Source organism: Zalophus californianus, chromosome 2 (genome assembly GCF_009762305.2).
Source record: "Zalophus californianus isolate mZalCal1 chromosome 2, mZalCal1.pri.v2, whole genome shotgun sequence".
Taxonomy (NCBI): Eukaryota; Metazoa; Chordata; class Mammalia; order Carnivora; family Otariidae; genus Zalophus; species Zalophus californianus.
Window position 1 is genome coordinate 153,328,073 of NC_045596.1, and position 23,753 is coordinate 153,351,825.

General features: G+C 51.2%; 1 protein-coding gene across 3 annotated transcripts in view; it reads left to right on the plus strand.

The window, feature by feature from the left end:
* SCARA5 (scavenger receptor class A member 5) overlaps window positions 1-23,753 on the plus strand; it is a 124,825-nt gene that overhangs the window by 93,230 nt on the left and 7,842 nt on the right. For 2 of the 3 annotated variants that reach the window (XM_027600040.1, XM_035726378.1), the window contains one exon: window positions 15,090-15,287. In XM_027600040.1, coding sequence (XP_027455841.1) covers window positions 15,090-15,287 — 198 coding nt within the window. The remainder of the gene's footprint in view (window positions 1-15,089; window positions 15,288-23,753) is intronic. The other variant, XM_027600041.1, reaches the window with a different exon arrangement.

Consider the following 23,753-nt stretch of genomic DNA (forward strand, 5'->3'; position numbering starts at 1 on the left):
GAACTTGGGGTGGAGTATGTAAGTGAAACTTGGGAAGGTTTGCTTCTTTTAACTGGCGGCGTGCAGGGCTCTTCCACACTGAGGGCGGAGGTCACCAGTTTGTTCCCTAAGCAGCTACCCATTTCACAGTGAGCGAGCAGAGGAGTGTGTCACATGCACCTTCGTTTCTCTCCTAACCCACATTTAGCTGACACTGCTGTCCTCATTCTTTCAAGAGGAGGCTAGAAGCAGCCCCCACAAGGACTGGTATTCCCAATTCCTGGCAAACACATGGTGGTTTCTTGGATTGGCCCTGAAGAAAATTCTTTTTTTTTTTTTTTCAAGATTTTATTTATTTGAGAGAGCGAGAGAGAGCATGGGGGCGGGGGTGGTGGGCCGAGACAGAGGGAGAAGCAGACTTGCGGCGGAGCAGGGAGCCCGATGCGGGGCTCGATCCCAGGACGCTGAGATCATGACCTGAGCCGAAGGCAGACGCTTAGCCGACTAAGCCACCCAGGTGCCCCTGAAGAAAACTCTTTTAGTAATATAAACCTCGGGCTGAAGGTGAACAGGGAATTTTCTATAAAAACAACACCTTGGAACCACAGAATTGAAGTTCTGGTCTCTGATGTGGGTTTCATATGAAGAAAGTTTTCAGTTGAGACATAGATTAAAACCAGGCGTGGTTAAACTGTTTATTGACAAAGCAACTCAAGCAAACTTAGGAATTGTTAAGTCCCACCACTCGGCACTCTGTGCTCTGATGTTGGAGGTAAAGCATGCTGAAGGCCCTGCAGATTGAACCCGGGAGGTCCCCGCCGGGGCTTTGTGACATAACTGGATCAGCTGTAGCCACCAGTGCATGAAATGCATGGCTCCGTTTCCCGTCCTGTCCTTGGACAATGGCAAACACCCTTGGGGTGTCCTTGGAACCAGTTATCAAAAGGGACCGACTTCCCTGAGTGCTGGACTTCTGCCTGTCTCCTAAAGTACGCTGTTGTAGAGTTCTGATGGGAGAAAGAGAAGATGAAAGCGGGAGGCCAAGTCTGGGGACATCCTGGGAGGTCTTGTGGATGCTGTGGTGGCGGGGGGCGGGGGGGTGTCTCGGCTGGTTTCCTCGCTGACTCAAATGCTGGGCCAATCCCTTGCCGCAGTGCCTTGGTCCCCCGGCCCCCCCAGTGCGATCCTTGGGGCTTAGGTTGAATTCAACACTATTTCTTGAGAACCGACCACCGCAGTCACGGAGCTCGTCCGTATTTCCGAATAACTCTCTAAGCGTGTGTCGTTATCCCATTTAACAGATGGGGAAACTCTGTTGAAAAGTAAAATTACTCGCCCAAGGTCGTAGATCCAGAAAGTAGTGTACGCCTTCAAGAAGTTATAGTAGGGGGCTGGGAAGCATCCCAGCCAAGGACTCGCAGACCCTGAACTTGAAGGAGAATGGAACTGAGAGAGGAGACAGGGCAGGGTGGGGACAGTGTGGGTGAGGGCAGAGGGGAAAAGTGCCTTCTTAACAAAGGCCACCCGTCCTGGACAGGGGCCCGGGAGGTAAAGATGGCAGGTCCACAAGGATTTTAGAGGGATGCCATATAAACTTCAGAGCCTCCTACAGCTACAGGCGTGATAAAATGAGAGTTCAGTGCTTTGACTTTCCCCTGGCTCAACTGCATTTCTTTCTCTTCCTAAAGGCCTGTTGCCACTCACTGACCCTTCACTGCCCTTTGAGCAGAAGAGCAAAAGCAAGGCAAAGGACTCCACCTCTCCACTGGGCTGCCCAGTAAATTCCCACAAATCCAGCTCTGGGCATTAGCAACATCTTTCCACTGCAATGGGGGGAGCTCCTGGATGGGGGCTGGGCAGGGAAAGCATTTGATCAGACACATCATATTGAGCCTCTACGAGGAGCTGGGCAGCCAGAGTAAGGCACTGGAGAAACAAAATCAGATAAGACTAACTCCCAGTTTCCAAAAGAAGAGGCAACAGAGCTGGGGAGACCAACATGAAAAACAGTTAAAAAAAAAAAAAAATCCAGCGTGATAAGTTCAGTGCTAACTTGGGAGGTATTTGTGCTGCTCTTTCTACCCAGCAAAGGCCCAAGCACCCCATGTGAGCCCCAATCAGGGACACAGTGCAGTGGCCCCTAGGGCTGGAGACGGACCCTAGTGTGGCCACTTGATCATGTAACCCTTCCTTCCCTGACTCTCAGCTTCCCCACCTGTAAAATGTGTATAATAAGCACCACCCACTCAAGAGGAAGGCCTCAAAGATCAAAATGAAACCGGGAGAACAGAAGTGCTTTGAAGAGGCACAATGCACCATATTAAGTTGAGAGCAGATTCCCATTGGGAAGTAGCATTTTATAAAACACACCCACAGGCCAGACCACATTTTAAAAGCGATGCCCTCCAGCAGAGCCTGACCAGAAATTCCTTAGTTTGCTTGTGGGATGGCTTCTGTCCTTCCCATACGGACCACATTTCCCACAGATGTCGGGGAAGAGAGAAGTGTCATGTCTAGAGAAGGCTGGAGCCCAGCGTCCCCCACCTTGGGGAGGTGGGGTGCAGAGCCCCCGTGCTGCGGGCTAGCAGGGGCCACGGGGAGTTCTTTCTTCACAAGAGAATGAAAAGTTCAACTTCCTTAATGGGCAGCTGGTCCAAATTATCCCCCGGGCTCTACTCTGCAGCTGCAGAAAATCAGAGCCTATTTTCCCAGCCCCATGTGTTTATTTCTATTCTACACAACCTCCTTTCTTTTACCTTGTTTTGCTTTGGCCTGGAAGACAGGATAAACAAACCGAAGGGAGCTGTGAGGTTTCGGGCTTAGGCTGGGTTTCCCTTCTCTCCTAGTCTTTAGAAGCAAAGTGCTCTGGGCTTGGGGGCCCTTCTGATGCACAGCCGAGTGGGGCTGGGATATTGAGGGATCCGTTCTTCCCTGGAGCCCAGCAGAAGGCTGTGAATCCCATTCATACATCTGATCACTCACTCAGTACAATGGGTTAAGCCCTGCGATGCGCCAGAGTGCCTGCAAGTGAGGACCGACCATGTTTCCCACAGATGGGGACCACAAGGGTGCTGAATGGCTTTCGCTTTCACGGAGCTTACCCTGATGAGTACACACAGACCTGAAAGAGGGAATGACGGTATAATATTGCTCACACGTGGGGAGTGCGTGTTGGGGCGACAGATCAGGGAAACCCTCCCGGAGGAGGTGATACCCACGTGTCTTACAAGGTCCGACAACTGGTAAGTTGTGTAGCCAGGGCTTGATCCCCGATCGGTCCCTTGATGCAGTGCGTCACCACCCCGAGGTGCACTGACATCACCCTCGAACTGCTGAAGGTTGTGCCCCCTGCGGGGCTAGAGTTTGATTCCTCCCAGCAGCCCAGGCCTGAGAACCACCTTAAGACCAAGGCTCCTTCCCTTACTCTTAAAGACAATAATTCCTGCAGACCCCGTGGGACTGTTGGGCAGTAGGTGAAAGGCACTTTTTGTATGGAGCCAGCCGTTATTAAGTATTTGTCTGAAGTATTCAGCCTGACAGTCTGCTCTGCGGTTTGACAATGAAAGGCCTTTGCTCTTCTCCCTGGCTCTACCTGGTAGCCGCTGTGTGACCCTAGGCAAATTGCTTGACTTCTCTGGGCCCATTTTCTCCTCTGTTAAGTGAGAGCCATAATAACTAAACTCATGGATCTGTCGTGAAGAATCAAGGAGAGAAAGCACGTATGAATCACTTTGCACAGTGTCTGGTGTGTAGTAGGACCTGAGTATACATTAGTTCCCTTCAGTGCCCACCCTTTACTTGAAATCTCCTGGATGGTGTCCGGAGCATGGCTTGGCTGTACTTGGCTTTGGGGCAGTTCTGAGTCACAGGCAGACAAGCTCCGGGGGCAGTAGACAGTTCTGAGGCTAGCCCAGCCCTGGAAACCGGTTATGAGATGGCAGCCACTGGCCATTAAGCTGTCCCCTCAGGCTCGATTAGGGACCCAGCGATGAAGCCACTCCCTTGGTTGTGCTCCCACGAGATGCTGGAGAAGGAGGAAGATATTCTGCCTCTCGCTTCCCAATAACGGCGAAACCTGAAGGATATAGAGTAAAACAAGGTAGGGAATAATTGGATGAAAACTACTGGAGCCCTAGGGATGCCAGCACCCTGTAAATGAAACCAGATGCTGGCTTGTGACCTCCTGGAATGGGTTCCCACAGGAGGCAGAATGAGCAGCTCTCAGGCCTGGTTTTCTGTATTTAAAGTGGGATAGGGGGTTCAAGGCTGATATCCAGGGCTCCTTCCAGTTCTGGGGTTCAGGGATTCAGAGCCGGGGGAATCTGGGCTAGACCCAGCCTTCTTGGTCTGGGACCTTGCCTTTCCTATGTATATATTTACAAGGCAGAGAGAGCAAAGAAACATTTATTTTGAGAGGAGAAACCCCACATATTAGATTGGTAAGGTCTGTGCTAGGAGCCCCAGAGTGGCCTCAGCCAGAGCGCTACATTCCTGGACCATTCTGGAGCTGCTTTGCTTAAAGAGTCACATTCAGCTCCCATTAGTGAGCAGAAAGTTGCTGACAGCAAGAGCCAGTCTACTGCTGACGCCCCTGTCCCTCTCCCTTAATTTACTAAGAAGCCAGGAACTGTGCTCTGGGGAGAGCAGAGGAAGTCAGGAGATTAATCCAATTGGAGGGGTGAGCCACCCAGCACCCAAGAAACAAGTAGGTAACCAGGCCTTAGATTGACAGCATTCCCAGATACTCTCTTTGGGCATTTTTGGTAGCAAGGACCAGAGACTCATTGGGTCACTTCAGGTAATGGGGGCATATAGTAAGGACACTGGGGAAGACTTTGGAAGATCAGGAGTCATAATACAAACAGGACTTGCAGAGCCTAGGATGCAAAGGTCATCCAGAATCCAAGGCAGTTCTGGGGGCCACAGCAGTTGGGCTTCCATCTAGTGTCTCATCTCCAACGTGGCTTATGAATTTCACTGTCCCTGCCTCTTTTTGGGGCTGCTTCTGCTCAGTTATCTCCATATTCCCCCAACTCACATTCCTAAGGGAATCTGGGTGGTCCTGCTAATCGTCATCATAGTGGTTCGAGCTCTTGAGCCAGACCAATCATTCATGGCATTACCCATGTGTAAGGAAGTGCTCACAGGCTGGGAGCATGGTATACACGTTGATCTTGTCTAATTGCAGTCTTATCACATCTGATGTCAGAGATAAACAAAGCTGGATGCTAGTTAAAGTGGTCGGGACGGATCTTAAATTAGTAACATACTCTTGCAATAGGGGAAAGAGGCCCAAGTGAACCGAATTCAGCTTCCATTGGTACAGAGGTGACTGGGTGTTTTAAAGGGAGAATGAGGGGGCACCTGGGTGGCTCCGATGGTTAAGCGTCTGCCTTCGGCTCAGGTCATGATCCCAGGGTCCTGGGATCGAGTCCCGCATCGGGCTCCCTGCTCCTTGGGAGCCTGCTTCTCTCTCTCTCTCTCCCTCTGTCTCTCGTGAATAAATAAATAAAATATTTAAAAATAAAATAAAGGGAGAATGGGGGAAGTGGGAGGGCAGGGAGTGGGGATTCAGTAGAGTCAGAAAAGTGAAAAATGACAAAAAGTGGGAAGGGCGGGTTGGTCCCTAGGAAACCCATCTGGGCTTGCTAACTGGTTCTTATCCAAGTTAGGCTCCCTCCCTCCCGCGGAGCCTGGGAGACGGGGCCCTATCTTCAGGTGTTGGCTGAAACAAACAGTAAATTCTTTTGGCAGCCTTGAGTTTTCTCAGGCAGGCACGTTAAAGGAGGCTAGGGTCATTCCAGGGATGTGGCCTTGAGCTGTTAGAAATTATGTTCTGTTTTATTCAAGACTTTCTGGGTCAAAGTTGAGGCCTCCTTGAAAGGGCTCAGGAGCCTGCCTAGGGTTTGGTCAAGCAGAGAATCTTTGTCACCGATGCCTTCCACAACCCTGGGAAGTGAGTATGACAGGTGAAGAAATGAAGAAAAATATCTCAGTGCCTCTGGACTTAAGAACACTGGCACGATGGCTTGGCCAGCCCCCACCAGTCCCCCCCTGCTCCTCACCGTGCCCACCTCCTGCCTTGGACCTCTTCTTGTGGTGCTTGGTGGGGATGGCCTGGAATCGCCTCGTAGCATTTTTGTGCCCCAAGGAGAAGCATGGTTATATACCTCTCTGTCCCCAGAACAGGGTCAATACTTGTTTAGAGATCAAGCAACAGTAGGGAGTCTAGAATGAATTACAGAAAGACAGCCCAAGTAGATGCAACCCAGGGTCAGGGCCCCTAGTCACTGTGTGCACGGGGAGCGCATGGCTTCTATCCTGGGGTAACACCATTCCTGCCTGAGCTGGTGGGATCAGTGGATGGGTACCGTGCCCATTCTGAATAGTCAGGCACTGAAGGTTAAGACTAGAACCTGAGATACAGGAAAGATCCAGAGAGATACAGGAAACATGAGGCATTCAGCTGGAGAGTCCGATCATACCCGCTAGCAAAGTCATGCCTCCATCCACCCACCTGCCCTCCATCCCATCCGACACTGAATCAGCATCTTCAGCCAACCAGGCATGATATTAAGTATCGAGGGACCATGAACAAACAAAACACCATTTCTCTGCCCAAGGGAACATGGGATATTTTTCTGCAACTCTCAGGGATCGCGAGCTTTGCTTCAACTCTCTCAAGCGGTGCCCCAGTCTGGGGAGTGCCAGCCTGCTGCCATCTTGGCCCCAACTAGTTTAACCTCAGACCAGCTTAACTCCGTGTTGTGGGGCTTAGGCAGCACTGAAAGTGGCCCACGTTGGAAGGAGCAGTGGTCTAGAAAGAAAGGGCTCTGGTGTCTCAGTGACTGCTGGTTCCTTCCTATCTCGGAACGTCAGTTCCCTCATCTGTAGATGAGAGTTTGGACTCAGGGGAGGTCTCTGCCAGCTCTGACATTCTGTGTTCTTATCCATTGTATGCCGTCAGTTCATTAGACAGCTCTGAGGGCAAAGACGACACTTATTCATCCTTAGCCCCTACTACAATTCTAGAATGTGGTAGGATTCCAGAAGTGCATCTGGATGGATAAGTAAATGAATCATTAAAAAGAAAAATACATACATTGATGAAGATACGTATAAAGAATTACTAAAGATAATGCATCTTCAGCACCCCAAATCTGTGCACAGAAAGTAGAATCACCCTGGGCTTCCATAAATATTAGCCCTGCTCTCAAAAGCTAAGGCTGGTTTATCTTTCCCTGCCCAGAAACAGAGACACGTTCATTTTCAAATACAAACTCGGTAATAGACGTGCTTCACAAGGGCATCCCTGCATTCTTGGTCCTCCCATAAGACTTAGGAGAAGCCAAACTGTTCCTACGAATTGGGGGTAGAAGCATTACAGTTCAAGGGTTAAAGTGATTCATTATTTTTAATGTGACTGCTCCATCAAAAGGCATCTTGCATCAAAGTCATGAAGCAGAATCAGTGGACCCTGCCCAGAGAGCTCATAAAGAAGGGGGGTGGGGATCTTATGAAAAATGAAGCAAGAAAGGTGTAGATGGAGAATTGGCTCAAGGGTGAAGTCTCAAGGTCCGGTCCCAGCTTTTCTACTTACTCCTCAGTGTGGGATGACCATGGGCAAGATCTGTCTCCTCTCCGAGCCTCTGTATCCTCAAGTGTCACATGAACAGTTTGTACTGTGTGATCTCCAAGTCCCTGGCAGCTGGCAAATTCTAGGCTTCTCCATCATTTGAGACAGTGTGACTATAAGTAGCTCTATGCAGTAAGTAATGGTGATGTCTGTAGCCCCCTACTAAGCTTGAGGAAGTCATTACTAGAAATAATCCCAGAAAATGTAAAAGTTCCTAGTCCAGGCACCATGCTTTGATCTTCTCTACACTCTGACCCCATCTGTGCCTCACCTCCCCCTGCCTTTACTGAGGGGCCAGGCCAGGACTGGAGTGGGTCTGGGGTCCTCCTGCAGGAGGGTGGATGAGGGCCTCATGGTCGGTCCCAGCAGTGGCCTGGGTAATGGGCAGGGTCCGAAGAGCTGGTCAGGGAATGAGGAGGTTGGTTCTTTGGTCTGGCGCTGCAGCTAGGCAGAAAGCTCCAAGCAGAGATTAGAACCACTGATGCCCTGGAAGATTTGTTGGAGAAATGCTTGATCCTTTTGATCTGGGAGAGGGCAAGGAGGCCGCCCAGTTGGAGAGGGCTGGTCTTCTGCCCCGGTTCTCATTTATCAGCTTCCTCCCCTAGGGTTACACAGCCAGACAAAGAAGTGGCTACTTCCAATGTGAGCTTTTTTGAAAGGACTCTCCTCTGTCTGCTTCTCTGTGTAAAAGGGGAGCACCTCTGATCCCAAATCTGGGCAGCAGAGCCAAAAGACACAGAGGCCTGATCCTATAAACATACGGATGTCATTGCTATGGGGGAGTACTAGGAAAAGCTCTGCCCAAGATTTACTGGGCCAGGGATTCAAGTCAGAAAACTCTCCAGGTTGTCCTCCAGGTTTTTGGTGAGGAACAGTTCCTTGGTGTTTCCCTTAACCTCGGACCTTCCAGAGAGTGCTCCTTGTGCAGAGCTGGGTGGGGGCCCGCCTTGTGGTCATTACTGCCCTCTCCACTTGCAAGCGAGGTAGAGTCCAGTCTGCAGAGTAGAGACCCCAGAACAGGAGAATGAGTTTGATATTCTCTTGACTCAGAGGGTTCCCTTTAAAATGAGTCAAAATCAGATATCCACATAGGGCTTGGTGGGGGGCGGGCTTTCCAACAGGGTTGCCGATTTTCATTTTGCTCAGGAAGAATTCTCCAGGCCCCAGTGAGGTGGGATGCAAAGAAAGAGGTAAACGGTGGGGGGATGGCGCCTGGGTGGCTCAGTCGGCTTAAGCGTCTGCCTTCAGCTCAGGTCTTGATCCCTCGGTCCTGGGATGGAGCCCCGTGTCAGGCTCCCTGCTCCGTGGGGAATGGGCTTCTCCCTCTCCATCTGGCCCTCCCCTGCTCATGCTCTCTGTCTCAAATAAATAAATAAAATCTTTTAAAAAAAAGAAAAGAAAGAGGTCAAGGGGCCTGTCAGACAATGCAAAAGCAGTTATTAAGGGAAGTTACATGCAATTACAAAAGCCTGAGGTCCCCATGAGCACTCTTGCCCTTTGCCCTCCAACCGGGCCAGTGCTCTTTCTGTTGCCCTGGGCGTGCCTGAGTTTCGTGCAGTCCAAAATCTCTCCCTGCCATTTTCCTTGCCTGTCATGTGCAGAGAGGTATCTCCTTGACCTCAAGTGGCCCCACACACTCTCAGGGACCACTCTCGGCAGGTGTCTGAGGAAGACGCTCCCCGGACTTGCAAGAAGCGTCCTGGGGTGGGGGGTGGTCACAAACTAGGCTGAAACCGCCTCTCAGGCACCGCATCGGGTTATGTGGGGGCTGACACATCTGTGGGGTGAGAGCATTTCCGAGTGGTGACTGGCAGCTTGGTGGGAAAGCTTTGCCCTGGGGCAGAAGCTGCTGGGAAAAAGCAAGAGTTTAAACCCTCTGCCCACAGAAACCCCAACCTTTTACCGAGTCGTGACATCCCTCCCAGGCTGGGGGGGAGGGGCACCGTTGCAGTCATTTGGTGATTATCCACATGCGTTGCAGGAAGTGGCATCATTGCTCAGACCTGTGGCAAATGCCTGCCTGTGACCTCCCCTGCCACTCCTCAGGAGGCCAGACATGCTGTGCACGGAACAGCTCCTGGGCCTGTCCAAGGCCCTGCCGTGGGGCAGTTTGCATCCTAGTCAGATCAAATCTCAGCCTATGGTTTTCCCGAGGGAATGATCCACAGAGTTGAGCTTTTATTATGGGAAAGAAAAGGATGCAAAACCCAGCCTGAGTGGCAAGTTCTATAAGACAGAACTAGGAGAGAATGTGTCATGTTTCAGTGAGTCCAGGGGAGGTCATGAGGATTTCAGAATCATTTTAATTCTTTTGGGGCGTGCGGCATCCCATGAGCAGGCGACTGTGTTCAGCCTCCATTGTGAGGAGAAACCCCAAATCTGGAGGATCTGGGAACAAGTTACAAGGGACAGGTTCCAGTGCTCAAGGAGCCAACCTAGGGTCTGGGGGTCGGGGTAGTCCTGAGGGCCACAACTTTGCTTGGCTTATGGGGATCGTGGGACATAAACCAGAGAGACATCCTTGAAATTGATTCTGTGAGTCTCATAATTATGGTTACCATATGTGTCCAATTTTTTGAAGTTGTCCCGTTTTCACATGTTCTTTGCCACTTCCATATACATCAAAGCCTCCTGGGAATTCCAATATTTCAGCAACCAGATGACATTTTCCAGATTTCTTCCAGTGCTCACCATATCATATGACAGACCACAACCCTATTTTCTCATTTGGAATGTATGGTCATTGTACCAATAGCCTAGCCCTGGGGTCCAGAACCCAGGACCGTCCCACCAGAAGAAGCCATCAGTGAATGAGTGAGTAGAAGGGGCTCTGATGTCATAAAGTGGGTGTTGGAGCTGTGGGATGCCCTGATGGCTAATTGTCCGGGTTCATACGAAAGCCCTAGGCTCTGAGGAGCTATGTCCCATAGACAGGACCTGCCCACCTGGGTCTGTATTATCTGAGTTCATTCATTCACACAAGCCTTCATTTTGCACAGCTTGGGCAGCTTGATGTACAAGCACTGTATCAGGCCATGTGATCTGTCCTCGGAATGCTCTCAGTGTCCTAAGAAGACGGACAGGCAATTATTAGATGAAGTGATAAGTACGTCCAAAGAAGAGGCCCTGGTCAGGTGTGGGGGATGTGGGGAGGCTTTTAGGGAGATGGGACATGTAAGCTGAGATTTAAAGGACAAGAAAAGCTTAGGCGGGAGCACAGAGAGGGGTTTTATAGAGATGGGGGAGTTCATGTCCTCCTCTGGCTCATTCAGGTCTCTACTCAAGAACTTCCTTCTTCCCTCCCATCCAAGATGGTTCCTCCCTTCACTCTCTATTCCCTTCCTTGTCTCTCTCTCTTTCTCCAAGATGGCACCTTTCCTCACCCTCCATTTCCTTCCTTGTTTCTCTGTCTCTAAGATAGCATCTTCCCTCGTTCTTCACTCCCTTCCCTGTCTCTCTCCAAGAAGGCATATCCCCTCATTCTCCATTCCCTTCCTTGTGTCCCTGTCCAAGATGGCGCCTTCCCTCACTCTTCATTCACTTTCTTATCTCCTCAACGTAAGATGGCACATCCCCTTGCTCTCCATTTCCTTCCTTGTCTCCTCACCTAAGATGGCACCTCCTCTCATTCTCTGTCCCCTTTCATTTTTTTTTTTAATTTTATCTATTTATTTGACAGAGAGAGACCCAGCGAGAGAGGGAACACAAGCAGGGGGAGTGGGAGAGGGAGAAGCAGGCTTCCCGCAAAGCCCGATGCAGGGCTCGATCCCAGGACCCTGGGATCATGACCTGAGCCGAAGGCAGACGCTTAACAGCTGAGCCACCCAGGTGCCCCTCTCTGTCCCCTCTCTGTGCTTCTGTTCCTGTCTATGCACTCATCACTACCTGGCCATAGTTACTTTTTTCCCCCTAGCTTTACTGCTAGTCTCTCCACTAAAATACCAGTCCCTGAGGGCAGAGACTTTGTTCATGGATATATCCATAGCTCCTAGAACAGGACCAGGCCTTTAAGAGATGATCAGTCACTTATTTTGCTAAACTAAGACATGAATGACGTGAGTTCAGGCTGGCCCGAGCAGGGGGGATATGGGGGAATCTCGGAATGTCAGCCTTGGCTTGGCTTCCTGGGTCACAGTGGGCCTCTTCCTATTATTTTGACTTGACACCCTGACGTCTGCCTGGCCTGCTCTGGGACCCACAACATTCTCCTGTCACTTCTCTCTTCTACTTACGACCCCACACTGAGGCTTCTGTTGGAGGCTGGCCTGGTGTGGCCCACGGCCACTGTGACAGGCTGCTGACAGAGGCGAGGCAGCTCTGTGAGAAATCAGGGCTGACATCTCAGCTTCGGCCAACCCACCAGGGCAAGCCCCCAGCCAGGGGCCAGGCCTCATATGCTGCCGCTGGCTCCAGGTTAGCTTGTCATTACTGCTCCCTGGGGAGTTTCTCTGTCTCAGACCCGGTCTCTGCCTTCTAGCTTCTCTCCATGTTTTCCTTCTCCAGGATTCCTGTGTTCTCTTGCTCATCCTCAGCCTTGACAGCCTGGTATGAGCTCGTGTTTGCAGCAAATCCATATGGGAAGAACGGTCAGGGATGAAGGATGTGTAGAAAATGCCATTCAACATTTCAAGAAGCCTTTCAGAGTCATCCATCTGTGATCTTTCAGCGCCTTGCGTGGTTTTCTGGTGACTTCTTTGGTTCCCCAGTGCAGAATATTCTGGGGTTTCCCCAGCCCAGGCAGCACATAATGGACATGTGGCCAATTCTAACTCCTCTCCTTTCTCATGTGGTACAGATGTGGGGTTTATCAATCCTACCATTTCCTGCAGGGGCCTGTGAAGGTCACAGTCATTGGAAGGGGGGAATCCCCCAGCCCACTTGGCCAAAAAAAGAAGAAAAAAATGGTCTGAGAGTGCAGTAATTACTGGGCATGGAGCTTGATCAGATTTGCTGTTTTCTCTGGCAGTTCACATAAGGGTCTTTTCTGCATCATGTCACGCACGTGTCACCGTGTCACAGTACAATGGCTTCACTACCACCCTACATGCCCCAGGTGGTTTCTGGCTGCAAAAAGAAAAACAAAAAGAGACACCTTTGACCTCTTCCACCTCTTCCCTGGCCTTGGAATCACTGAACACTGGAGCTGGGAAAAACCTTACAGATCATCCACTCCCATCACTCCCAAATGCCTGTCCACATACATGTAGTACCTTGAAATCATGGGGGACACGTGTAAAAATGACAGATCCCTGACTCCCACCACCAAGACTCTGATCCAGTAGGTCCAAGTGGGCCCAGGAATCTGCATTTTACAGGCATTCCTAATGATTTTTTTTAAAGATTTTATTTATTTGAGAGAGAGAGAATGAGAGATAGAGAGCACGAGAGGGAAAGAGGGTCAGAGGGAGAAGCAGACCCCCCCCCCCACCAAGCAGGGAGCCCGATGCGGGACTCGATCCTGGGACTCCAGGGTCATGACCTGAGCCGAAGGCAGTCGCTTAACCAACTGAGCCACCCAGGCGCCCCAGGCATTCCTAATGATTTTGATGTGTGACCAGATTTAAGACCCAATGACCACTCCAATATCTTGTCAAGTGAGGAAGTTCTGGTCTCTGAGGGAAGAAGATCGCTACCCCACTCCTGGATGGTGAAAGGACCTTAGAAGACACATGACGGGACCCGAGCTCCCACTCCTCCCTTGACACTAACAGTGTGTATGGCCCGACACCGTGACTTCCCAGCCAGATGCTGGCATTGAGATGATCTTAAGGGTTGTTTCAGCTGCTCCAGTGTTCTTTGAGTCCCCAAAATATCCCCTTGGAGAAATAAGGCAATGCTTTGTACTGCAAAAGAATGAATCTTCATTCATCTGCGCAGCACATTTACTGTTCATTTCCTAGAACCAAGCTCTGTGCTAAATAGAGTTTATAGATGAATGTGATAGAGTTTCAGCCATGAGAGAAGGAGGAGGAGCCTAGGATTTGCTGAGGGTCTACAGTGTGCCAGGCACCATGCTCGGAGACTTATACACATGATTTCATTTATTTTTAAAAGATTTTATTTATTTATTTGAGAGAGAGAGAGCATGAGAGAGGGGAGGGTCAGAGGGAGGAGCAGACTCCCCGCCGAGCAGGGAGCCCGAGGCGGGACTCGATCCTGGCACTCCAGGATCATGACCTGAGCCGAAGGCAGTCGCTTAATGACTGAGCCACCTAGGTACCCTAAAGATTTTATTTATGTATTTATTTTAAGAGAGAGAGAGGGGAGGTGGGTGGGGGGATGGGGTAACTGGGTGATGGGCATTAGGAAGGCACGTGATGTAATGAGCACTGAGTGTTATATGCAACTGATGAATCAGTGAACTCTACCTCTGGAGCTCATAATACACTCTATGTTAATTAATTGAATTTAAATAAAATAAAATTGAAAAAAAAATAGAGCATGAGCGGGAGGAGGAGCAGAGGGAGAGGGACAAGCAAACTTTGTGCTGAGCAGAGAGCCCTACATGGGGCTCAATCCCATGACCCTGAGATCACGACCTGAGCCGAAATCAAGAGTCCGATGCTCAACTGACTGAGCCACCCAGGCGCCCCCACATGATTTCATTTGGTCTGCACAATAGCCCTACATGTTGCCCCCATGTCACAATTGGGGACATACCCTTAGAGAGGCTGTGAGTCTTTCATAAGATCATTCAGGTAGAAAGAAGAGTCTTCTATGTGCCAGGTACTGTTCTAAGCTCTTCATGGATTGCCACATCTCACGGATTCTGTGACACACAACTTCACATCTCTGAAATCTGGAAGCATCTCGCAATTGACATAATTTGCCACCGTCACTGGCAGAACTTTTTCCTTCTTAGTAGCACATATGATAGTGATGTGCCTTACAAAAAGTGGCATCTGAGATTTGATGAGCTACTGTCTCCCACTTACAGTGAGTGGGAGAGACAGAATTCACACCCAGGCCTGTCTGGCTGCACACTTTCATGCTCACAGCCCAGTGGGAAAGTAGGCATGAACGCTGGAACGCAGGGCTGAGACATTTCACGGGGACCTCCCCAGCTACTGTGTTGCACAGCAAGGCCACCTGCTAGGAGAGTCTGGATCCTCCCTTGGTTTTCTCCGTTCCCCCTCCTCCCTGGCAGGCATGACTGCTGGTCACCAGGTCCCAAAAGGTGGAGAAATATCCCGCAATCACACTCCTTTGGGATTCACCCAAATGAGTTAAAAACTGAGTTAGACGCTTAACCGACTGAGCCACTCGGGTGACCCCCAAAATGAAGTATATTAAAAGAAAAAAAAAAGGTAGAGAGAAGCAGACTGATCAAGGGCAGGGGTGAGACCCCAGGGTTTCTGCAGGTCATGGTCTGGGTCCCCTGTGCCCCATGCGGGGGTGGGGGGGGCAGGTCCCCCGTGAGGGGTGGGGTGCCGGGCGTGCCAAGAGCTCAGCGGTGTCTGCGGGCTGCTCCCAGCAGGTGGCATGGAGGCCGTGATGATCCGGCTGGTGAATGGCTCGGGGCCGCACGAAGGTCGCGTGGAGGTGTACCACGAGCGGCGCTGGGGCACCGTGTGTGACGACGGCTGGGACAAGAAGGACGGCGACGTGGTGTGCCGCATGCTGGGCTTCCGCGGCGTGGAGGAGGTGTACCGGACAGCGCGGTTTGGGCAAGGTAAGCCCTCTGGGGGAGAGGGCCCAGGAATGCTCATCGGGTCTCCTCCCCAGAGCATGAGTCTCTGCCCCAGCAGTCCCGCCAAGGGTCACCTGGCCTCTGCCCCCCACATTCCTGCAACGGGAGGCTTGCTGTCCCCCACGCAAGCCGGCATGTCTTCACACAGTTCTGGTTATTAGAACATTCTTCCTTTCCTTGGATTGAACTCCTTTTATTTCTGGTCTCCTGTCGGATTCCCCTGTGGGCTCTCGTTCTCAGCCCTGCGTCTCCCTCGCACTTAGCTCTGTTGCATTTTTGTGATGGAGCACAGAGAGGGCCAAATGCTTATATAGCGCCCGTTGTGTGCCAGGTTCGGTTCTAAACACGTTACAGATATTCACTGATTTAACCCTTACAACACTAGGAAGTAGGTACAGCTATCATCCCTACTTTCCAAATGAGGAAACCGAGGCAGAGAGGTTGAATGACCTGCCCCAGGTCACACAGCTAGCAAATGGCAGGTGGCTTAGGAGGCCAGGCTTTCATCCATTCTGCAGGCTGTCCCTGACCCTCTCTGAGGCTTTTCTTCTTCCGGTGAATATCTCCAATAACTCCATCTCGTCCTCACGTGGCAGGATTTTGAAAGCCTTCACCATTTTGGTTGCTTTCCTTTCAACATGCTCAAGCGCGCCTCCCGTCCTGCAGATGGCACAAGGCGCTGTGAGGGAGGGGTGCAGACCTCCTCTGGGCAGATGCCCAGCTCCAGTCCCCATCCATGGCACTGTGTCTGTCCCTCAGGCTAGCACTCTGCGTTAGTCTGCTCGGCCGCTGTAACAAATAGCACAGACCTGTGGAGCTGAAGCAACAGAATTTTGTTTTCTCACAGTTCTGGAGGCTGGAGGGTCCACAATCAAGGTGTCAGCGGGTTTGGTTTCTCCCGAGACCTCTGTCCTCGGCTCGTGCGTGGCTGTCTTCTTCTTATGTCTTTACAAGGTCTTCGCTCTGTGTGTGTCCCAATCTCTTCTTATAAGGACACAGTCACCTTGGATTAGGGCCCTCCCCAATGGCCTCATTTTACCTTAATCACCTCTTTTAAGGGGCCTGTCTCCAAACAGTGACGTTTCGAGGTGTCAGGGCTTAGGACTTCAACACAGTTGAGGGAACACAATCCAGCACAGAGCACTCTCTACACCGTGCCATGCTTGCTGTGACCGCCACCCAAGCAACACACAAAATGGGATCACTTGTTACACGCCTACTGACATGTGCTAAACATCCATGGCACCACATACACTTTCACACTCAAATACAAAATTCACGTTCACACATGCTTTCTCCTCTGTCAGACCTTGAGCTTGAAGAAACCTGCGTTGACTCACAAGTACAGCAACAGTCCCACATGCACCAACGCAGGACTCCCCACACCCATAGGAGAGCGTCCTGACCTGTGGCTTTGTGATCTTGTTGCTTCTTCCCTGTGGGTCTTGGCGTCCCTGTCTGTAACTTAAAAGGGCTTGCAGACTCTGTGATGTGCCTTCCAGCTTGAGTCCCCTGGGATTTGGAATGCTCCTGTCGAGGACCCAAGTCCTGACAGGTGTGGGGAGGAATTTGGACCCATCCACTCACACTCGGTTGCCAGGTCCCCGTTGTGACCTGCGGAGGAAGAGCTGGCCCAGCTGGGGGCGTTCCTTGTGTCATGGAGTGGAGCCAGGCATGGTCGCTGTCCTGCCCGACACCCTGGCTGCCCGACCAACCGTGCTGGAAGGCTAAAGGGACTCAGGGCATGGCGTGGGGGGAGGGGGGGTGGCGGGAGGGTTTGATGCATCTGCTCCAGAGAGAGAAACGGAGCCATGTCACATCCAGGCTGGCCGTGGCACCCTCCACTGCTCAGTCACCCTTCGCCTCATCTCCACCAGGGGCTGGGGCAACTCTGATTCAGAATCTCAGCCCTTAGACCCCCAGGCACTGTTATAGACTGTGTCTCCCCCGAATTCATATATTGCAATCCTAACCCCCAACGTGACGCGATGAGGAGGGGGATCTCTGGGAGGCGATCAGGTCATGACATGATGGGACCCGCGCACTTATAAAAGGGACCCTGAAGAGTTCCCTCGTCCTCTTTCCCTGAGGATACACAGAGAAGGATGCGGTCTCCCACCCAAAAGAGAGCCCTCCTCAGAACCCAGCCATGCTGGCACCCTGATCTCGGACTCCCAGCCTCCAGAGCTGTGAGACATAAAGGTCTGTTGTTTGGAAGCCACTCAGTCAATGGTACTTTGTTACAGTCAGCTGAGCAGGAGGAGATGATCCCAGTCCCAGGGGCTGAAGGTGACTGGTGAAATCTGTCGTGACCACAGGCAGAGAGCAACTGCCTGGCCCCGCCCGTCCTGGCCTCTCCAGCGAAGGCCAAGGCCAGGTGGGCGTGGGGGGAGTTCAGAGAGTCCAGCCCCTCCGAGGGCAGCCCGCCCGGAGAGAGCACTTTCCTCCCACTTAAAGCTTCAGGCCAGATTTCAGCCTGTTTTCTTCAAGGAAAAGCACCATTTCTGTCTGCATGAGGAACAGGGACTGTGGAAACAGTCCTTGCTTTTCCATTCTTGCCATCAGGGAAGACGCCTTCCTAGGGAGTGGAAGTAAAACCTGTGGGGACGAAAAATATCAGAAACTCCTTTAGAGAAGCCGAAACAAGTCGTTTGAATATCATGGGCAGTGTTAGTCCCAAACGGAGACTCCATGGCCTCTTTAATTCCCCCTTGATTTTTGTAGCATGTGACAAGTGAGGAAGCTCTGAAATCGCCACTTTTTTCCCCCAAAGATTTATTTATTTATTGGGGGGGAGGGGCAGAGGGAGAGAGAGAGAGAGAGAGAGAGAAATCTCAAGCAGTTTCCCCTCTGAGCAAGCAGCCCGAGGCAGGGCTCGATCTCACAGCCCTGAGATTAGGACCTGAGCCAAAACCAAGAGTCGGTTGCTCACCTGACTGAACCACCCAGGTGCCCCTGAAATCATCACTTTAAACCAGTCAGCGCAAAACCGGACTCCCTTCCCCGTACATATCACATCTGCACTGTCATTTCCCCGTCCCCGTCCCCATCTAGTCTCTTATGTGATATTCGAGACCTCGACAGGTAGGCCAGCCAGGTGTTATGAAGGGGCTCACAGCGGGTAAGAGAAGGGGCTGGCCCAGCTGAGGCTTTTCTGAGCCCTTGTTCCGAAGCCAGGCTGCTCTGCCTGCTTCCTCAGCAGCTGCTAGGCACCTCCCATCTCCCATCGGTGGGCACTAGGCTCGGTGCTGGGACACAGGGTTGAGTAACCCTCGCCTCCAGCCTCAACAGGTTCAGTGTAAAGGGAAAGGCAGGTGTGTTTACTGATTCTTATGCCATGGTCGCCATGGGGGCGGGGGGGGGGAGGGGATGTGGCCTCTCACGGCGGCGGTAGGGCTGTGCCTCAGATGGGGACACCCCTCTGACCACAGCCCTCTTCCCCACTAGGGCCCGACTCCTGATCCCGGTCTGCCCATCCCCAGGCTCAGTCTCCCAAGCCCTGGCCCCTCCCTCCATGGCTTGGCCTCTCTCTGTGCCCTCTGGATGTGCTTCCTGCCCTGCCCGCCAGGACTGCTGGCCCGTCCCCCAGCCCCCTCTCTCCCTCTCGCCATCCCTTCATCTGGCCCGTCCCTGAGTCCCACAGATTTCACCAGTGTCTACTCTCTGGTGTCCCTTGATTCCGTCCCTTCCTCTTTGTCCTCACTGCTCTTGCCCTAGGAGCCCAAGCAGGGTAGAGCGGTGGTTAGGAGCTCAGGCTGTGGGTCCAACCCAAGTTAGAATCTCAAATCTGCCACTTCCAGCTGGTGGCCTGGAGCAGCAGATTTTATCACCTCCCCTAGCTTGAGCCCTCCCACTTTTGAAGGATGGTGGCATTTGCTAAGTGAGTTCACGTGTGTCCAGCAGTAAGCACAGTGTAGGCCCTGGTGTGCTCAGTCCTCTGCTCTACGTTGGGTGGAGGTCAGGTGCCAGTGAACGTGGGTGCAGGGGTGGCTGTGACCCTCCATGAGCTTCTTGCTCACCTCCAGCCTGGCTCCTGTCACCTCCCTCCTCATGGCTGCCGGCGTTCTTTCTGAAACGAGATCCCTCCTACTCTGCCTCCCACCTCTCTCTCACCCTCCAGCCACATGCGGACCCTTGCGTTCTCTGAGCTCCCATGGCTGTTTCACGTTTCCGTATCTTTTCAAGTTCAGTTTGGAGTGCCTTCCCCTCCTTCTTATCTAGCTAATTCCTAGTCAGCTTCTAAAGTCAGCTCAATCATTAGCTCCTGAGGGGAGCTTTGCTGGTGACTTCCATCCCCACCCCATTCCCAGCTCCCCTGGCGTGGTGTCTCTAACATGGCATCTCTCATGCTCTCCTGAGCACTGATGCGTGTGTGAACATCTTGAGGGCTTTACCTTCCCAGCTCCAAAACCCAGGACTGTGCCTAGGACTTCATAGGTACCAGCTAAATGTGAGAGGGAGGGAGGAAGGGGGGGTGGGGGGGACAGGGGAGGGAGGAAAGAAAGAAGGAACTTCGGTGCTCGCTAACCTGAGTCCTCCCTGGTAGATTACAAGACATTTCCAATCCCTGTTAGTTCTCTTAGGGGTCTGGCACCATACAAGTTTCCCTGGACAGGGCTCAATCACCAAAGTATCCATTTCTCTGGGGGGAAAAAAGGCAAAGAAATCGCCAAATGGGAGAGACTTAAAGGTGTTTTTCTTTTTTTAATTTTTTTAAAGAATTTATTTATTTATTTGACAGAGAGAGAGAGATGGCGAGAGCAGGAACACAAGCAGGGGGAGTGGGAGAGGGAGAAGCAGGCTTCTTGCCGAGCAGGGAGCCGGGATGTGGGGCTCCATCCCAGGACCCTGGGATCATGACCTGAGCCAAAGGCAGAAGCTTAACGACTGAGCCACCCAGGCGCCCCTTAAAGGTGTTTTTCAGTTTTAAATGGGTCCAAGAGCTGTTGGAGAGGGAGGAAATGCAGTTGGAGCAGATGGTTGGTGATGGGTGGAAGGAGGTCTAGGAAGAGGCGGGGAAGGAGCCCAGCTGGGAGGTAGCCTTGGATCTGCAGGGAAGATCTTTCTAGGAGACAGACAAAAGGAGGTGAGGATGGGTACAAATGCAGACAGATTTGTAGGTGAGAGTGCGAGGGATGGAATTGGGAGTGTTTACTTCCAATCATGTTCTTATGACCAGTTTTTGCCTTTCTCCTCTACAATAAGATCCAAATATGGGGAGATGGCTTTGTGCACGTGTCAGCAAACATGAAAGGGCCAGGTAGTAAATATTTTAGGCTTTGTGGGCCAATGGTTTCTCTCACTACTCAACTCTGCTCTTGTAGCACGAAAGCAGCCATAGACAAAACATAGTCAACCAGTGGGGCTGTGTTCCAATAAAATTTTATTTACAAAAGCACAGTGGGCTGACCTGGCCCATGGTTTGCTGCCCCTGGCCTGGTGTTCATGCTGTGTACTGTGTCCCTGTAAGGTGCAAGCCCTGGACTGCCTGCACGTCAGAGGCCTGGGAGATAGTCTTTTGCCCTTAGTCGTTATGGGGCAAGTCACTTAATCTTTCTGAGTTTTCCCATCTCTTAAATATCTATTTGATAAGCTGTTCTGATTACCTCTGTGTGAGGCTCTGAGGGGAGCCTGGAGGATTCAGTATAACTTATTCCTTCTGTTAATATTACTCCAAATAAACATGTAGAAGCTCAAACGTTAGCTCCATGAGGCAGAGATTTTTCTTGTTGTTCCATCATTTTTTTGTTCGTTGATGTATTCCAAACACCCAGGATAGCGCTGAGCATGGAATAGGCCCTCAAATATATGTTAATGAATGAATGAATGAATGAATGAATAGGATAAAATAAAATCTCCACTTACTCATTCCCAACAATATGACCTTCAACAGCCCCTGGTGTCTGAGTGTCAGAAGACCTGGCCTCTGGTCCCAATTTTGCCCCCTCAAGATAAAATGTCACCCTATTGCTTCCTTTTCCTGATCTAAACAGTGGGGAGCAGAGCACCCTACCCTGCATTGTCCCAGGGCTTTGTTAGGGAGCTTGCAGAGATAGCTGCGCAGAAGTACGGACCTCTTCGAGAGGAGGGCTCCTCAGACTTGAATGTGCATACGAATCATGGAGATCTTCTTAAAAATGCAAATTCTGATTCAAGTCTGGGCGGACGCAGGCTTCCGTATTTCTAACGAGCTCCCAGGTCATGCCGACACGCCTGGTCTTGGGGCCTCACTTTGAGTCCTCAGATGTCAGTTCTAAAGCTAAAGTGATGATTGGTGCATAGAGTGGGATTTCCAGGCTCCCTGACATGGTGAGCAGTGGGGCTGATTCACAGGTTAACTGGCCGCCCGCGATGCCCCATGATGCTGTAAGACTGTACCTATCCAGCGCTGCTGATTTAATGACCCAATTCTTATTTTATTAGCTCTTCCATGACTGCAAAATAGCCAGAACTCCCTGGCAAAAACACCCACCAGAGTTTGGAGTTTCGTGAGCCTATATACGCATTTGAGCTGGTTACCTTGGGCCTGTTCTGTATTTGTCAGTTTCCTTTATTGGCTTCTTTATTTGTTTTGGGTGTGACTAATCCCACAGAGCTCTTGGGCCTGCAGGCTTTTCCTGGGTAATTTGTAAACTGATGTGTTTTCCAGGAGACATTTAATCTGCAAATTATTGCTCGGCCTCAAAGGGCTTATTGTGTAAGATGCACAGGGTCTCCGGGCCAGGGAAGAGGCTCTTGTAAAGAAGCAAAGGCCAAGACAGCGGAAGGAGGCCTCTCCTCCTCCCAGCTCTGTCCCCACGTTCACTGCTCGGCCATCCCATGACAACAGAGGCTGAAAATCCCTGTGTAACGAGTATACATCTAGACCACACAGCTCATGCGGTATGCATGAAAGGGTTCAATGTTTCCTGGACGTTCTTTGTAAAGAGCATTCCCCCACGCAGTTCAAGAGTGAGTGGCGGTTTGAAGGTTTTTAGAGTTATCCCGACAATTCCTCTTGAAGGAGTTGTCTGGACGCTGAGAGATGGCCGAGGAGACGGGGCTAGGGTCAGGGCGTGGTGCCAATCCCTGAGCTACCTTTTTTATAGGGTTTTGGTAGATTTCGAAGTCCTTTAAAAATCAGGAACAATTTATTGCCTCATCTGACTTGCCAGGTTGACACAGCTAGTTTATGACCTGTAACCCCATGCTTTTTGGGGCCAGTTCATAGACCTAACAAGCTAGGGTCCTGGAGTGACGAACAATCCTGGTTTATCCAGAAGGTACTTGGTTTTAGTACACAAATTCTCACATCCTGGGAATCCCCTCCCAGTTTTAAAACTGAAATGGTCCCCCAGATGGGGCTGGGAGTTGAATCAAGACCTGTCCTACTAATTGTAAATCCCTGCTTCTTCTGCTCCATCGGTGCTTCTCAAACTGCAGCACATAATCTCTTGGTTAAAATGTAGATTCTGGTTCAGTAGTCCTAGGTGGGACCCGAAGTTCTGCATTTCTAATAGGCTCTGGGTAATGCTGATGCTCTGGTCCAGGACCACACTTGGAGTAACCAGGCTCTAAGCCACTGCTTCTGTGGGTGTCCTAAAGCTCAGTCAGGTTTCCAGAGGGCTCCCAAATGGACTCCCATCCTCTGGGGCCTGGCATGGCCATGAGCACAGAGAACACGGCAGAACCATGAGTGATGGTCCTGCCAGTTGATCAGTGGGGGCGCCAGGTGACTTGTGGTGTAGCCCACTCCCCTCTCCACTGGCCCCTCTGACCCCAGACAGGCCTTCTCTATTACCTCCTGGAGCCTCACCCGGCTGCCCTAGTCCTCTAGTCTTCTGACAGTCATTGAAGAACGTCAATGCCGAGTTTCTGTCTCCCAAGTTTCTTTCCATTCCTGGGAAAGCCAACGAAAGCGAGTTATCAGACCAGCAGGCATGTCCCCTTAAGATCTGGGTAAACAGGACTAGCTGCAGGTGAAACTCCAATAGATTGTCTTAGGGACCTTATACTTTGGGAACTGATCTAATTACTTCTGATTAGGGATGCTTCTGCCTGTCATTAAATGATGTTTGGCCATAATGTTAAATTCGGGGGTCCCCTGCCATTCTAGCACCACTATTTTGGGCTCGGCATGATGGAACCATCTGCTTTAAATTTCAAAAGATCGGAGGTAATGTTGGCATTGACCTACTTGGTTATGGCGCACCGGATCTGTCCCATCCAGGGCCTATCGGACATTGTCCCTCAGATCAGCCCACGCTTGAGTACTCGGCAACAAAGACTGCAAGAGATTGTATCTCAAAAGCCATGAGGTCTGGGTGGCTCAGTTGGTTAAGCGACTGCCTTCGGCTCAGGTCATGATCCTGGAGTCCCGGGATCGAGTCCCGCATCGGGCTCCCTGCTAGGCAGGGAGTCTGCTTCTCCCTCTGACCCTCTTCCCTCTCGTGCTCTCCATCTCTCATT